Source organism: Monodon monoceros, unplaced genomic scaffold, assembly GCF_005190385.1.
Source record: "Monodon monoceros isolate NGI ecotype Baffin Bay Population unplaced genomic scaffold, NGI_Narwhal_1 Super_Scaffold_16, whole genome shotgun sequence".
Lineage (NCBI taxonomy): Eukaryota > Metazoa > Chordata > Mammalia > Artiodactyla > Monodontidae > Monodon > Monodon monoceros.
Window position 1 is genome coordinate 7,875,173 of NW_021703772.1, and position 15,419 is coordinate 7,890,591.

General features: G+C 40.8%; 1 protein-coding gene across 12 annotated transcripts in view; it reads right to left on the bottom strand.

Annotated features, from left to right (window-relative positions):
• The window catches only part of DIS3L2 (DIS3 like 3'-5' exoribonuclease 2), a 373,313-nt gene that overhangs the window by 203,663 nt on the left and 154,231 nt on the right, over positions 1–15,419 (bottom strand). For all 12 annotated transcript variants that reach the window (XR_003793808.1, XR_003793807.1, XM_029224426.1 and 9 more), the window contains exons 7-8: positions 14,036–14,136; positions 8,978–9,225 (exon numbers count right to left, since the gene is read on the bottom strand). Coding sequence is in view for 10 of the 12 variants with exons in the window: in XM_029224426.1 (XP_029080259.1) it covers positions 8,978–9,225; positions 14,036–14,136 (349 nt within the window). In the remaining 2 variants the exon portion in view is untranslated. The remainder of the gene's footprint in view (positions 1–8,977; positions 9,226–14,035; positions 14,137–15,419) is intronic.

A 15,419-nucleotide genomic window follows, 5' to 3' on the forward strand; every position in this document is an offset into this window, starting at 1 on the left:
AGAATTAATATACAAAAATTAACTGTAATTTTATATACCAGCACCAAAAAGTTAGAAAATGCAACTTAAAGTGTCTGTTCTTCAGAAGTTAACATTAACAACATGAAAGACAACTCTTAAACCAAGGAAAAGATATTTTCCATATAATTAACTGCTAAAAGACTACTTTCTAGAATATTTTTTTAAACTCCAAAAAAAAAATCAAATGACAAACACCCCAATTAAAAAAGAATGCTAAAATGAGTGAGTGAAAGTTTAAGCAAAAAGAGAATTGCAGAGTTTCAAAAAATATCTCCCAGAATATAGTATAATATTTACAAGGGAAAATAGTAAGTTAGGAACTCTGGCAGATACCATCTTAGCCAAGTGATCAAGGTTAACTTCACCAGTATACATACTGATATCACGTACCCCCTGATACGATGTACATCACTTTGTGGTATCCTTCCCAATAATGCTTAATCTCAGTCTAATCATGAGAAGACATTAGACAAACCCAAACTGAGAAACATTCAAAATCACTGACCAGTACTCTTCAAAAGTGTCAAGGTCATGAAAGACAAGGCTGAGGAATTATCACAAATTGGAAAAACTACAGTGACATGACAACTGCAATGTAGGATCCTGGACCAGATGCTCAAACAGCAAAAGGAGGTTAGTGGAAAACCTGATAAGATCTGAATAAGTTCGATACTTTATTTAACAGTATTGTACCAAAGTTAATGTCTTAGTTTTGGTAAATATTCTGTGATAAATATAAAGATGTTCACATAAGGAGAAGCTGGGTAAAGGGGATGCAGGAACTCTCTGTACCATTTTTGCAGTTCTAAATCTAAATTATCAAAACAAAAAATTAACTGAAAAAAATGAGTAAAAACATTAAAGATAATCTCTAGGAGAGGAAACATAATGACCATAAATATATGAAAAGGTGTGCAATGTCATCAGTAATTAGGAAAATACAAATTGAAATCACAGTGAGATACCATTTTACATCCACTTGTTTGGCAAAAACTGAAGAGTCTAACAATATCACATGTTGATAAGAATGTGAAGCAATGGAGTTTAAACACTGCTGGTAGGACTAAAAATGGGTACAGCCACTTTGGAAAATGATTTGGCTGTAAAGTTGTAAAGTTAAACATGCACATATGTATCACAGATGATGCAGTAATTTTACTCTTAAATAGAGTCTAGAAAAACCAGTTAGTAAGCACTGGAATGTTCATAGGAGCATTGTTTATAATAGCAAGACCTTCAATTCAACCCAAATATGCACCGCTAGATAAACAAATTATAGTATATTTCAGGAAATAGAAATATTATGAATTAAAATGAGTGAAATATATGAATATATCTTGGAAACATAATGTTAAATGAAAAAAAGCAAGTCGCAGAAGAATCTGCGTAGCACGGTATTTTTTATAAGGTTCAAAAACAAGCAAAACTAACACTTTCAGGGATATAAATACGGGTAAATTATAAAGAAAGGTAGATGTCTGAGACAGTGGTTACCTCCTGGGAAAAAATTAGGGGATAGGACAGAGAGGAACACACAGGGAGCTTCAACAGTATTGTGACAGATTTCTTAATCTGGGTGGTGAGTTCAAGGGTTGGTTTAAACATACGAGAATTCAAAAATTACATAAGTGTTACATGTATTCTTTTATCTGTGAAACATACTTTGCAATTAATATTAATAAGTATTTTTTAATAAAGGAAACCTCATTTTATTTCTTTATGTATGTATGTCTGCATTGGGTCTTTGTTGCTGTGCGCGGCCTTTCTCTAGTTGTGGAGAGTGGGGGCTAGTCTTTGCTGTGGTGCGCAGGCTTCTCACTGCGGTGGCTTCTCTTGTTGCAGAGCACGGGCTCTAGGCGCGCAGGCTTCAGTAGTTGTGGCACGCGGGCTCAGCAGTTGTGGCTCACAGGCTCTAGAACGCAGGCTCAGTAGTCGTGGCACACGGGCTTAGTTGCTCCGCCAGTGCCCCACAACTACTTCCTGGGATCTTCCTGGACCAGGGCTCAAACCCGTGTCCCCTGCATTGGCAGGCAGATTCTTAACCACTGCACCACCAGGGAAGTCCAATAAATATTTTAAAACAATATTTTAGACAAATATATACCCAACCCTTAATAGTGATTATTTCAGGGGATGAAATTCTGGAAAATTTTCACTTTCTATAGCACATGTTTTAAATAATCTTAATATCAAATATATAATGAGTATGTATTGGAAAAAACTGCAATTTTTAAATAATTTTGATACTGCAATAACAAATAGTTGTGAGATAGAAAGTTTTCCTCATTAGAATAATTTATAATGATCACTACCTCAATTTTTTTCACTCACCAGAGTTCCTCCACAAATACTGTTCCATGCTGTTACAACTGGGTCCTACTGTAAGATTAATCAGGACAGTGCTGAAACATTCCCAGCTTCTTACGCTTGGGAGTTGTGTGTATGTGCAAACATTCTCAACAAATAAGCATTAGGTCCACTGTTCTGCGTAATGTGCTAGTAAAAACCTTACTGAGGGAAGGGGTCAGCTACAGATAGAAGAAATTAAGACAGGAAAGTCCTTCGAATTGGTCTCTGTGCCTTAAAGAAAATAGGAACACTTAACAGTCAACATTAGTGTTGCAAGCCATTCATCCTCCTTCCTCTACCACATAGCCTCATAAAGTTTTAGCCTTAAAACTAGGCTATACACAGGAAGGCAGTCATACATTCTTGAAGTGATTATCACTATCATTATCGCTCTCACATAAATGCTTTCATGCATACTGGCCTATGTTGGAAACCCCATGCAAACAGATACAATGGTATATCAGATCCCTGAGAACCTGCAAGTGGAGAACAATCAAACATGGCCACACCCAGAACTTCAGTAAAAATACGCAGTGAAAACAAAGTATGGCAAATACTTGAGCTGTATATTTTAGGTATTATTTTCTATAATCAGGAGGAAAGAACATATTATTTCCCTTTTTCTGGCTCAGTATTATGATGCAGCAGAAGGCAGCAAGTAAGGAATTGGAGACTTTTTTAAAAAAAAGTGTGGGCAGATCAGTGATGACAGAATGTGGAAGAGAAGCAAGGCTCAATAACACTGACTGACTTCAGGGAAGGCCCTAAAGATTGAGAGTGAAGAGCTTGATGTCAATGTGAAGGGAGCAAAGAGGAGGCTGAAAGCTTTTAAGGAGTAAAAGAGAAGGCTGATGGTAGCTACGGTTCTCTAATACTTTAAAATAATATTTTCAAGAAGACTGTGGATGAAGCTGACAACCATGGAAGAAGGGTTCATGATTGCACATGGTACAAGGAAGGAACAATCTGGAACTAAAGCCTGCATCAGGACCACTCTCCTCCATTCCTTTTACTTTTGCTCTGTTTTGACCGAGATGCTCTCAATGTTGACGACATTAGCTTTTACCAAAGCGGATCCTTCCAGGCCACCAGGTGGAGCCCAACAGTCACAAAAAAGAGCCCCCTCCTCAGCCTGATTTGCTTTTTGTCTACCAGCCAAGCTAGAGCCATACCCCCCCCCCACCCCGAAAAGGACTTATAAAGTCTAAGTTTGGTAATACAAGTTTTTAGGATTACATAACACCGCCTCTTCCTCAGAAGAGTCTTCAGATACGAACATTCTCTTGAAAAGGTGAAATACTCTTTGCACAGGGGGAAGGACTAGCTAGAGCTATTTTTCAATTTGCAAATCTTGTAGGCTACGCCTCAATGAAACAAATTAACTTATCCTGCTTGTTTTTTCTACCAACCTAGTTACTGTTTCTTTTTCCTAAATACAGTTTAATGTAATTTAATGACCACCTCCCCAATTCATATCTACCTCATAAGAAACTCGGTATCGATCAAACCTGAATGGAATAGTAAAAGTATTTGCTTCTATTAGTCAACAAATATTTCTGACTGATTACTGACACCTTATAGGTGCAAAGGTGGGAGTTGAAGAAGATACCAGAACAGACCCCCTTCCCCATCAGCCACTTCTTCCCCACCACACACATCGTCAATCAGAACTTCCCTTCCTCTCCTTTCACCTCACCCAGTCACTCTCTCCAATGGAAGCTGCTGTCCTTCATTCTCTTAAAATGAGCAGTACTGTGACATTAAGCCTAGACAATCCACATTCAACCAAAAATTTCTCAACCCTGCTATACATGCATTGACCTATTCATTTTCCTCCTTCCCATCCCTTAAAGCTACCAAAGTTTGCTAGAGAAAGTAATATAAATATGTCAGTTTGCTCTAGGTCAATTCATGTCATAGATCTTTAGTTAGTCTTCAGTGTTGCCAAGAAACACTATGATGTTTTTCACAGTAGCTGCTGTAAAGCTTTTCCATTTTCTTCAAGATTTATCCTTAAATATTCCAGAAGAAGAAACCATGATAAATCTAGGAGAAAGTGACCTTGATATCTCCATGTGCATGACATCCTGGAAGAGAAGGATGGGACTGTAAACTCTATACTTTAGGATAGCAGATTTCACAAAGGTCTGAGAAAGTATAAGCATGAATTCCACTGCAAGAGTTTCTAAAGGGAAGGATGATTTAAGAGAGTTGAGAAGCTCTTAAAACTATAAGTCTGATTATATAATTACAAATCATTTCAGCAAGGAAGCCAATGCGGCTTTTTAAGTATCTTGGACAAGAATCTAGTACCAAACGTAAAAAATACTAAATATGTTGTGATGCATAACAAAAAGCAGCGACCCCGAAAAGCCAGTCAGGGTTCACTAAGGACAGATTACCTTTAGAGTTTTGATAGCATTACAGGACTAAGGTTCATCAAAGCGTGGCATGTAATGTATAGAGGTGAATAAGGTTCAACTGAAATCTCTCATGGCAATTCCAAGAACAAGAAAAAAACTAACTTGTAACAACTAGAGGTCTCTAGTACTGTAATTCTCTTTGGGCTTCCCTTAACTGGAGGCACCAAAGTGCCACTGGAGTGCCAGAGAAGCAATGCTTACACTGAAGGGGGCACCAAGACTGATGGCCTCCTGAAGGCCCCTTCCAAAGCTACTGAAATTATACATTCTATTAATGTGCACATGCTACTTAACGTTTTTGTTAAAGATTCTAAATGTGGGGTTCTCCACCCGCAGTTATATACTGACTGTATATTGTTATCAAGTGTTGATTTTGAAACCATAGAACCTGGTTCTCATCACTTTCTGTTCTAAACCACTCCTGTGTTTTCTAGCTTGATTTATGGTACAACATCTTCCTAGTCAACATGGCTGAAGACCCTGGGGTCATCAAATCATTCTCATCTACCCATCTGACCGGCCAGCAAACATTCACTGAGTATCCTTGTCCTAAAGAAGTTCATGGCCAAGTAAATAACTTACATAAGCAATTACAATACAAACAGATGAGAGCTTTAAGAGTGGTATTATTAGAAACTATGGGAGCACCCAATGACGGAGGACTCAGTCAGGGAACATTTTCCGAGTAGACGACTGAGTTAAGTTTAAAAGTTGAGTATTTCACTAAATAAACACTGGGGAGAGGAGAAAGCCGCTGCTGGGAAAGGAAGTGTAGTGTGCAAAAGTCTGGAGCTAGGAACACAGTTAGCAATGAAATGGCAAGTAATGAGGCATAAGTGAAGGGAACAGTAGGAGATGAAGTTGTCCTTGATGAATCGTGATTAAATGCCATCATCTAACCAATCACGCAAGTCAGAGGCCTGAGAGTTCATTCAAGGTTCTGTCTTTCTCTTTCATGCCCCTCTTCCCATTGGTTACCATGTCTGAGAAAATTTACCTTCTTCGTCTCCCCTGACTCTTTTCATTCCTTTTGCTTCCCTCACTGCAGCTCCTTTACTTCAGGTTCTCCCATCTCATCTTAGTGCGACAGCCTACTGCTTGCTTTCAGTCATGGCCCTTCCCACCCACTCTGGACTCTGAATCAGAGTGATCTTTTAGCAAACAGGCTTCCACTCTCCCAGAAACAACCCTGGATTTCCCCCTTCATCCACCTCCTCTAAGTTTCCAGAAAATTATTTTATTCCTATGGAAGAGCTTACAACACTCTGCTTTGTACCACAGCTAGAGCTCAGAGAGACAGGCCATTCAGTCCATCTGCTTTACCCACACTCTTTGCCAGAGAGTTGAGCCCCCCAGTCCCTGATAACGGGGCAGTGGATCCCAGGACCTCGGACCCTTACCTCTGTTTAAAACTATTAGGCAAATAACTGTCTCAATAGACCAATAAAGATCTTCCACCCTAGGAATTCTGTATTGTGCTCTAGACTACAGTGTGTGACCTGCAGAGGACTGGCAGTACCATTTGGGGGCCATGTATGCTATCAAGCAGGTAAATGGCTCCTGTGTAGAAAAAAGCAGACTAATACAACTCATGTGCAGAAAGGGGGAGAGAAAAGATACCATGTGGTGGCTGGACCGGTCAGGGTGGTTGAGAAAGAAGCTGTGACTCCTTTGCCACCGTGTTAGTTCTGAGCTCCTCATGAGACCTGCCTACGCTTACTGGCCTGGGTTTTAGGTGAACCACCAATGTCTTATATTAATCACCACTTTTATTTAAATTAGATCAAGTAGGATTCCATTTCTTAGAATCAAATTAATCCTGTGACATTTATGTAAACTCCTTCTGCATTAGGTTATCATTTCTTTACATAAAGAAACCACAGCTTGTTTACCTTTGTATTTCTCACATAATACAGCAGTGACTTACACATATGATTAACACCTGTCTTTGTGAACTGAATTTAACTACAGAAGTAAGTGACTTTGGACTTGAATAATCAGTAGCAATTATATAGGCAGAAGTTCAATAATTTTTAAGGGCAGAGTGTTGGGGCAGGGAAGAAATTCAAAAGAAAGGCGCTTTGGTTAAACCTGGTTTTTAGGCATGGTTTCTATGCTTTCACATTCATACCCAGAGCAAGTACTACCTTCACGCTCCGGGTCAGAACCTGGCAAAGATGAGAGAGGAAACCCAAGTGGTCACAGCACGGCATGTTCTGACTGGGAAACGGTGACCTCAGCTCCTAAAGATCAGTAACAGATAGCCAGAACAAAAGAGCCAGGCGACCCCCCAACAGGCAACAGCTGCAGTGCGCACCCCCCACGAGACAGATGTCAGCTGAGAACTTCACCATGAAGACCCACCACATTTTATTTCTTGAGAGAAATTTTCTCTTTTCCACAAGGATTTTAAAAGGCTTATTTCCATAAAAGACAATTTTTAATGTCTTTATAGTAAAAAGGTCGAGAAAAAGCACAGCTTTCCATCTAAGTATGAGAATCTTCAAACTTTTGCATTTTGAAAAATAGATGATTAATATATGGTTATTATTTTAAAATATTCTTTCTTTAGATTCAGAGAATGTCCTTGCTGCTTCAAAGGCCTGACTCCTTTTTTGATTACTGTTGTACTTTACCCGCAAGAAAAGAGTTCTTGATGAAGTAAGGGAGCATCTGTAAAAAAAAAAAAACCATAAAAAGCACCTGAAGGGCCATCTGAGTAATAAGAGAAACTCATTCTGTGAAGATTTCCTGACTACACCCTTACAGCTCAAAAACTAAGGAAACAGCCCAATCAAGTATACACAATGGGATATGACAGAAAGGCAGATAAAAGACAAGGCTGGATTTCCTGCCTTGATGTGAAAGTGTTCCCTCTTCACTGCCAAGCACAGTGTGGTGGGCACAATCACCAGGGGCCAGGTGGCACAGCCATTATCAAGCCTTTTGAGTGGATGGTGAGAAACTGGCAAGCCGCTGAGAAGGGCTATTTAGGGCTCAAGGGGTTGACGTCACTTTTGGATAATGAGTTAGGCTTCAAAATGATGACATTGCAATCCCACCACTTGAGAGCAAAAAAGAAAGTGCAACTGTTCCTGAGTGGCTCTGAGATCATATAAATCACAGTGATCTTCATAGCACTGAGAAAGTGGCCCAGGATAGTATTTCTTAAATTGCATTAGGACACACAGATTTGATTTGGTTTACTTCACTAACCATAAAAGGCTAAGCAGAGAATAAACCTCATCAAAGCAGCACATCATGGCCATCCATTCAGTGTCGGCACTCATAACCACGGATCATTCCCAGGAGGGTCCATCCTGTACAAGTTAGATGACCAACAAGCAAGTCACCCAATTAGACTAAAAGTAGTGTCAGAGCAAATTTTTCTAGCTTGTATGCCTTTATTTTCATTACCTAAAATGAAACCTAAGCATAAACTAGACACCATCTATAATAAAGGGCTACAGATATAGCTAAAACTTAATACAACTTCTCTTTCAAAATGAATACCAATTGTAAGAAGGAAACAGGCACAGCATTTGATCAAACAGCTAGGTCCATCAGTTTCTTCAGATTACAAGGAAATGGCTATCCATGATGCTCTGTGGCTATATAATCTATATTTAAGTTAGACTGGTTTCTAAAAGCTTCCCTAAAAACATGGTACCTTTCCCTGTTTACAGTAGGGTAATTTAATGTTTAATGCCACAAGTGAAACCTCTGAAGGATCAATACCAAAAAAGCACATCATTCAAACATACCTTTACATTCATATTTTAAAGCATGGGAGACTGCGGTCCCATGAATACGCCTGGAATTTCGCATATTTTAACACCAGTGTCTGAAAGGAGGGGTCTGATTGTTTGATACAATGAATTCTTTGCAAGTTCGCAACTACGAACAGGATTCATAACATAACAGGAAATAAGCAGAGGTTCAGAATGTGCTTATGTTTTATGCCAAAAACCAAAAACAAACAAAAAAGGTGATTGCCTGGCAGTTCAAGGAACCTATAGGTGGCCAGCTGTGGTAGCTAAGGGTGATTTCTGAAGAACCACGCCTAGTACGCATGGTTTAATGAAGAAATAATAATTAAAATACACACAAAAATGCTTACGTAAATGCTACCTAAACCAAGTTCCGTCTGGGATCTGTGGTTTTTCTCGCCAGAGGTCACCTACCCCAGGGCAAAGTTGCTGTCTTCCTTCCAGTCCACAATGCGGCAGATGAACAGCGTGTTGGCATAATCTTTAGGCCGGGTCACAAAGTCCTGGGGACAGTCCTTGAGAGGTACGTAAATTCTAGGCACCCGGTGGTCCGAGGGAGAAAACAGGGCATACTTCCTAAACAGTTCACTGTTCTTATCGGCCAAGAGTTTGAGGAAGCCAGTCGCTGCACGGGAATGTTTTTTTTCCAAGATGTAAACCACCTGAAAATACCAAAGATATAGTCAATGCTGTTTATCCGTAGGACTGGATAACAGTTGGGAGAAGTCAGTAGGATGTTATTTGGTCAACTATCTGGGTCCAGCAGTTTTTCTAAGTCTAAATGAAGTACCTCTCAGTGAGGCTCTGTGACTAAGTTATCTATATTTAAGTTGTAACAACTGAAGCCAGCAAGCACATACACCCAAGGAAAACTAAGCAATACACAGATTAATTCGATGAAAGTGCTTTTAAAACCAAGACCTATGTCTCAAAAAAATATGTAAAACTCCAGCAGGGAAGTACAGCTCCAGGTATTTGGTCTGCATTACATTTTTCTCACATGAACTATACCAGTATCTCAGGTGAACAATACAATAGTTGTTTATTTTAAAATGTTATTAAATGTAAATAATTTCTTTATTATGCCTTCAAATGCTGAAACCTTTTAACCTTCCTTCTTTCCAAGATTAAACCCACTCTCATTTCACCAGGCAAAAATTCAATAGCACAAGTACGTGCTATTTCTACCAAGAGAAACACATCATCTTGGACTGACCCATCATTCAGCTCTCACTCTCCTGTGCTCCTCCACGGGCTTTTTCACCACATCAAGACCACTAGTGCCTTGACCCTTGCCTTCTCTCAATGTCTGTTAGCTACTTCTTAGCCTTGAGCCCTTTCCTACCTGCCAGAGACGCCATGTTTCATCACTTCAAGTCCTGTTACGTATGTCATCAAATGCCTCACCCCTCTTGTTGTTCCACTGCATCTACCCCAAAAATCCTCAATTCTGGAACCATTCAGCCACTGCTATTCTCTAACCTTAAACACAAGTTACTGAGTCCACCAGAAAAGAAGAAAATTATAATCATACAGATGTATACCATCACACATTAATGTTATACAACTGCTGCTAGGACCTCAAAAGCTCTAAGGTATTTTTTTAACCTGTTCCCAGTCAGCACAATGTATTCTTTTTGGCTGCGTTGCGGCAGGCAGGGTCTTAGCTGCAGCAGGCAGGGTCTTTGTTGAGGCGTGTGGCACAGGCTCTTTGTTGTGGCGCATGGGCTTCTCTCTAGTTGCGGCTACGGGTTTTCTTCTCTCTCTAGTTGTGGCGTGCTAGCTCCAGGGTATGTGGGCTCTGTAGTTTGTGGCACGCGGGCTTAGCTGCCCCATGGCACGTGGGATCTTAGTTCACCGACCAGGGATCAAACCCACGTCCCCTGCACTGGAAGGCGGATTATTTACCACTGGACCACCAGGGAAGTCCCCAGCATAATTTATTCTTTAAGCCCCACTCTCTTGATCCTTCTTTTGGGACTCCAATTATCTGAATGCTGGATCTTTTTTTTACTGTTCCACGGCTTCCTGAGGCTCTGCTCATTTTTTTTCAATGTATTTTCTCTCTGTTCACATTGGGTAAATTCTATTGATTGGTCCTCAAGTTAACTAATTCTGTGCTGAGTCACCTCTACTCTACTACTGAGCCCATCCAGCAAGTATTTCATTTGTTGCTGTATTTTTCAGTTCTATAATTTCCATTTAGTTCCCTTTTTATAACTTCTATTTCCTTGCTGAGACTTTCAGTTTTCTCATTTGTTTCAAGAGAATTTTTAATTGCTATTAAAGCATATTTATGATGGCTATCTTAAATCGCTATCAGGTAACTGCAGTATCTTGGTGTTGGCATCAACTAACTTGGTGTTAGCTGTCATTCCTCACTCAAGTAGTGATTTTCCTGGTTCTTGGTATAAGGTGATTTTCTAATGTATCCTATCCCGGACCTTTTGGCTATAATGTTAGCAGGTTCAAGGTCTTATTTAAATCTTGCCTTTTAGAAGGCAGTCACCCTGTCTAGGGCGAGCATGCAGGTCCCGGACTACTTTTGTGGGCTGTAGCTAGAGTGACAATTTAGTTTTCAGAGGCTTTGCAATGCTATTTTGATATGTTTGGTTGACAAGGTACCACTGGGGCTCCCACTAGTTTCTGCTGGTACTGCTGAGGGGCTGGCCACCTGGCTGGTCTCTCTGATATGGGTGAGGAGCACATCCTGGTCCACATCCATGCAGAGACAGAGAGACTTCTCGCTTAGGGTTTGGGGTGTAGTGGCACCCCCTCCTACTGGTGCTATCTGGCTGCTCAGCATCTCTGGGTGGGAGAGGGGCATCTCAGGCCCATAAGGATAAAGAGGTTTCCTGGACCACATACTTGTGGTAGGATCTCCCTTGCTAGTGACATCTGGATGCCAGGTGTCTCTGGGTGGGGGAGGGGAGTCTCAGGCCCATAGGGACAAAGAGACTTCTGGGGCTAGGTCACCTCTTTGGCAGGATCCCTGCTGTCAAAGCCACCCAGATGCCTGGCATCTCTTGGTGAGGGAAAGAAGTCTCAGGTGTGGTGGGGAAGGAGAGCCCTTTTCCTGGCCACTTGCCATCAGCAGAGATCCCAGTCAATTTGTCTTACAGGTGCTGCTGGGATTGCCTGGTGTTGTTGGAGGGCCTCCTGTTAGATCTGAGTGAGGAACGAGTCTGCTTGAGCCACCTGCTGTTGTGGGGTTGGGATCCAGAAACACGGGGCCTGGGTCCCCTTCTGTTGGTGGAGGGCTTATAAAGTCCCCTGCTACTACATTGTTCTTCTAGCCCTAGAGTCCCTAACTAGTTTGCCTTCCTCTTTTCATCTTTCAGAATTCTCCTTTGGTTGTCTCTTATTATTGTCCAGAATTTGTAGCTGTGCTTAGGGGAGAGGAGCAAGGAGAAACGAATCTATGCCATCATGTCTGATGCTTTTCGTTTTAACGTTCGACAGAACAAGAAGTATACAAATCAGCATGACATTACTCATGATTCATGTGTTAACTGTCACATAAATGACTTTACCACAGTGTAAGTTTTGCCTTGTAATTTTAGATTGAATTCATTAAGAAACTATACAAAAACAAATAAACCCCAAAACCAAAAATAGCAAGAGAGGAAGCACCATTGGGGGGCAGCAGCAAATTGCAGAACACAAATTCCACTGACAGAGGTTGCCTCTACTCAGCTCTGACCAAAGTCATTTAAGAATGTGGCCCACTGTTGCTGGATGTTTTGTTTCATCAAGAGACGCCAGAAGCCTGACACTCCTTTTTTTTTTTTTTTCGTATAAGCTACTAAGCCAAAATTTTAAAATATTGCACAGGTCAAGCAAAACACAAATTTGTGAGCCAGACCCAGCCCACGATCTTTCCGTTCATTATACTCTTCCACACCTATCATATTGCCTAGTATATGGTTAGTACTCAAAACGCTTATTAAGGGCTTCCCTGGTGGCACAGTGGTTGAGAGTCCGCCTGCCGATGCAGGGGACGCGGGTTCGTGCCCCGGTTCGGGAAGATCTCACATGCTGCGGAGCGGCTGGGCCCGTGAGCCATGGCCGCTGAGCCTGCACGTCCGGAGCCTGTGCTCCGCAACAGGAGAGGCCACAACAGTGAGAGCCCCATGTACCGCAAAAAATAATAATAATAATACAAAAAGCTTATTAAAATAAAGATCTAGATAAACGAATGGGCAATTGGCAGGGGAGAGTAAAATATATGTAATATAATTTAGAAATTCCTCATGTCGATACGCAGGAGACACTCTCCTATCCAACTTGCTAGACTGAGTGGCAATGCCGCATTCCCAGGTTACACGTGCTGGCGGATGCCTCTGGTAAAGGAAAACCTCATGCTATCACACACTCCATCCTTTGTCATTGCACCACTCCTTCCACCAGGAGCTACCTGCGTAGCGAGGATCAGCTGTGTTTGATCTCATATCTGAATATGTCACTAGCATATATAATTTTTTTTTTAAGATTTAATTTTAGTTATTTTTGGCTGTGTTGGGTCTTTGTTGCTGTGCACAGGCTTTCTCTAGTTGTGGCGAGCGGGGGCTACTCTTTGTTGTAGTGCACGGGCTTCTCCTTGCAGTGGCTTCTCTTGTTGCAGAGCACAGGCCCTAGGCGTGCGGGCTTCAGTAGTTGTGGCACACAGGCTCTAGAGCACAGGCTCAGTAGTTGTGGCGCACAGGCTTAGCTGCTCCGTGGCATGTGGGATCTTCCCAGACCGGGGCTCAAACCCATGTCGCCTGCATTGGCAGGTGGATTCTTAACCACTGCACCACCCGGGAAGTCCTAGCATATATAATTAAAAAATAAAATTGAATTACGCAAAAAAACAAATTGCTTTTGTTACTGGACAACTAAATTAAATACTTTGGAGAAACTAAAAAATACTTATTAAAAACTTACTTTTGAATTAGATACGGTCGTGACAACAATAAAAAAAATTGGAGCAAAAAACTAGAAATCTAGAAGGAGTCTACATTCATATTGCTTCACCAGTGCCTAAATTCTCACTCCATTCATTCATTTATTGCCGTGCCGCACGGCACACAGGATCTTATTTCCCCGACCAGGGATCAAACCCGTGCCCCCTGCAGTGGAAGCGTGGAGTCTTAACCGCTAGACCGTCAGGGAAGTCCCTCTCACTCCACTTTAAATAAACCAAACTGGAAATCATAGATGTCACATTACAAGTGCAGTTTATGCAGAAAAAGATAATGCAGAACCTCAATAAACATACCCACACGCGAAGAAAAGGCCTTGGCCCTTCATCCAAAGACAGACAAATGAATATATGTTTAAAGTTATGAAAAAGATTCACTTTTTATGATTCCCTGCTTCCACTGACTTTTCTGATTAACTGACCAACTACAGTCCTAACTGAATTGTATGAGAGGCCCCCAACAGGTAGCTCAGCTACCAGCCAGACAAGTGAAGGAAACAGGCAGAGACCTTTGCTGATCTCTGCAGCGACTTCTCTGGTAAAGCTCTTGTGTCCTGTGACATGAAGGTGTTCTTGTCTTTTGTAACTGGTGCACCAGCATCCTCTTTTCCTAATTTAAAAAAAAGAGAAAAGAAGAGGAGGAGGAATCAGGTAGACACATACCTATTAGGCATACAGACTCATGGGATTTTTAAATTCAGAGCTGCAAGGATTCTTGGACACCATTTAGCCCAAAGTACTCATTTTACAGAAAAGGAAACCCAGGCCCACAGTGGTTAGGTGACTTGGCTAAGGTCAGTTACGTCACTAACTTGTAGAAATGCTCACACTCAGCAGGCCGCATTTTATCTATTTAACATTATTCATATGTTAGGCATCATACAAGTGGAGAGCATCAAATTATGCTGAATTAAACTAAATCGCCTATGTGTCAAAATGCCAAAATAACTAAATGTTATACACTGCCCCAGCCCACAATGAAGAATAGAGATAGGTTAACTTATTATGCACATCCGCTGAAATAAAACAAAATCAAAATAAATGTTAACTTTTAAAAGTACTCTGGTACAGCCATAACAAACAAAATGGTGGAAAATAGATTATATTTATTAAATAAACAAATAAAAAAGCCAACCCTGATTTTCCTGGCTTTTCTTAGTGACATTATATAAAGAGTAAAGTACTTAAAGTCTTTTAATGTTTAATTTCCTTTCTTAAAAAACTTATAAAATTCACATTCACCCAAGAAACTGAAACCACTAAAGAGGGAGTTAGGCTCTGGACCAGAAGTATTAAAACCACTCATGAAAAAAAGCAGCAAATTACAAACTTCTGAACATTTAATATTTTATATTTTCATGCGTTACATTAGATTTCCCCCACAAAATATTCTTATCCAACTCTACTGGAGTTTCTGGATTCTAGGGGTCACAACCAATTCATGTGGGACCCACTCCAGCTAGCTAAGAGAGACTTGTACTTATCATCATTTAGACATTACCAAGGCCAAAATAAATAAATAAATCCTTTTCAGGACTGGCTGCCTCTTAGCAAAGGCTCAGCTAAAAGCCAACTTTACTCTGGGCGTACTCTGGAAACACTGACATGATCTGACCTACTGGGGCTTAAGAACAATCAACTGTATGCTTTTCCATCTATGCTAAAATCTACCCACCATGGTGCCCACTGAAAGCAGAATTCTGTTTCCTGAAAAGAAAAACAAATGAAAACTTTCCCATTGTCGATCACCCTCTTCATCACCCTGTAAAAGAGGGACATCGTCCAAGTTCATCTTTTATTTTGGACCAAGTTCCGGATTCCAAAATCATCAGATGCCTTCAGAACAACATCTTTTACACTCTTAGGGAGGAGAACCCGCACACGCTGTTGACC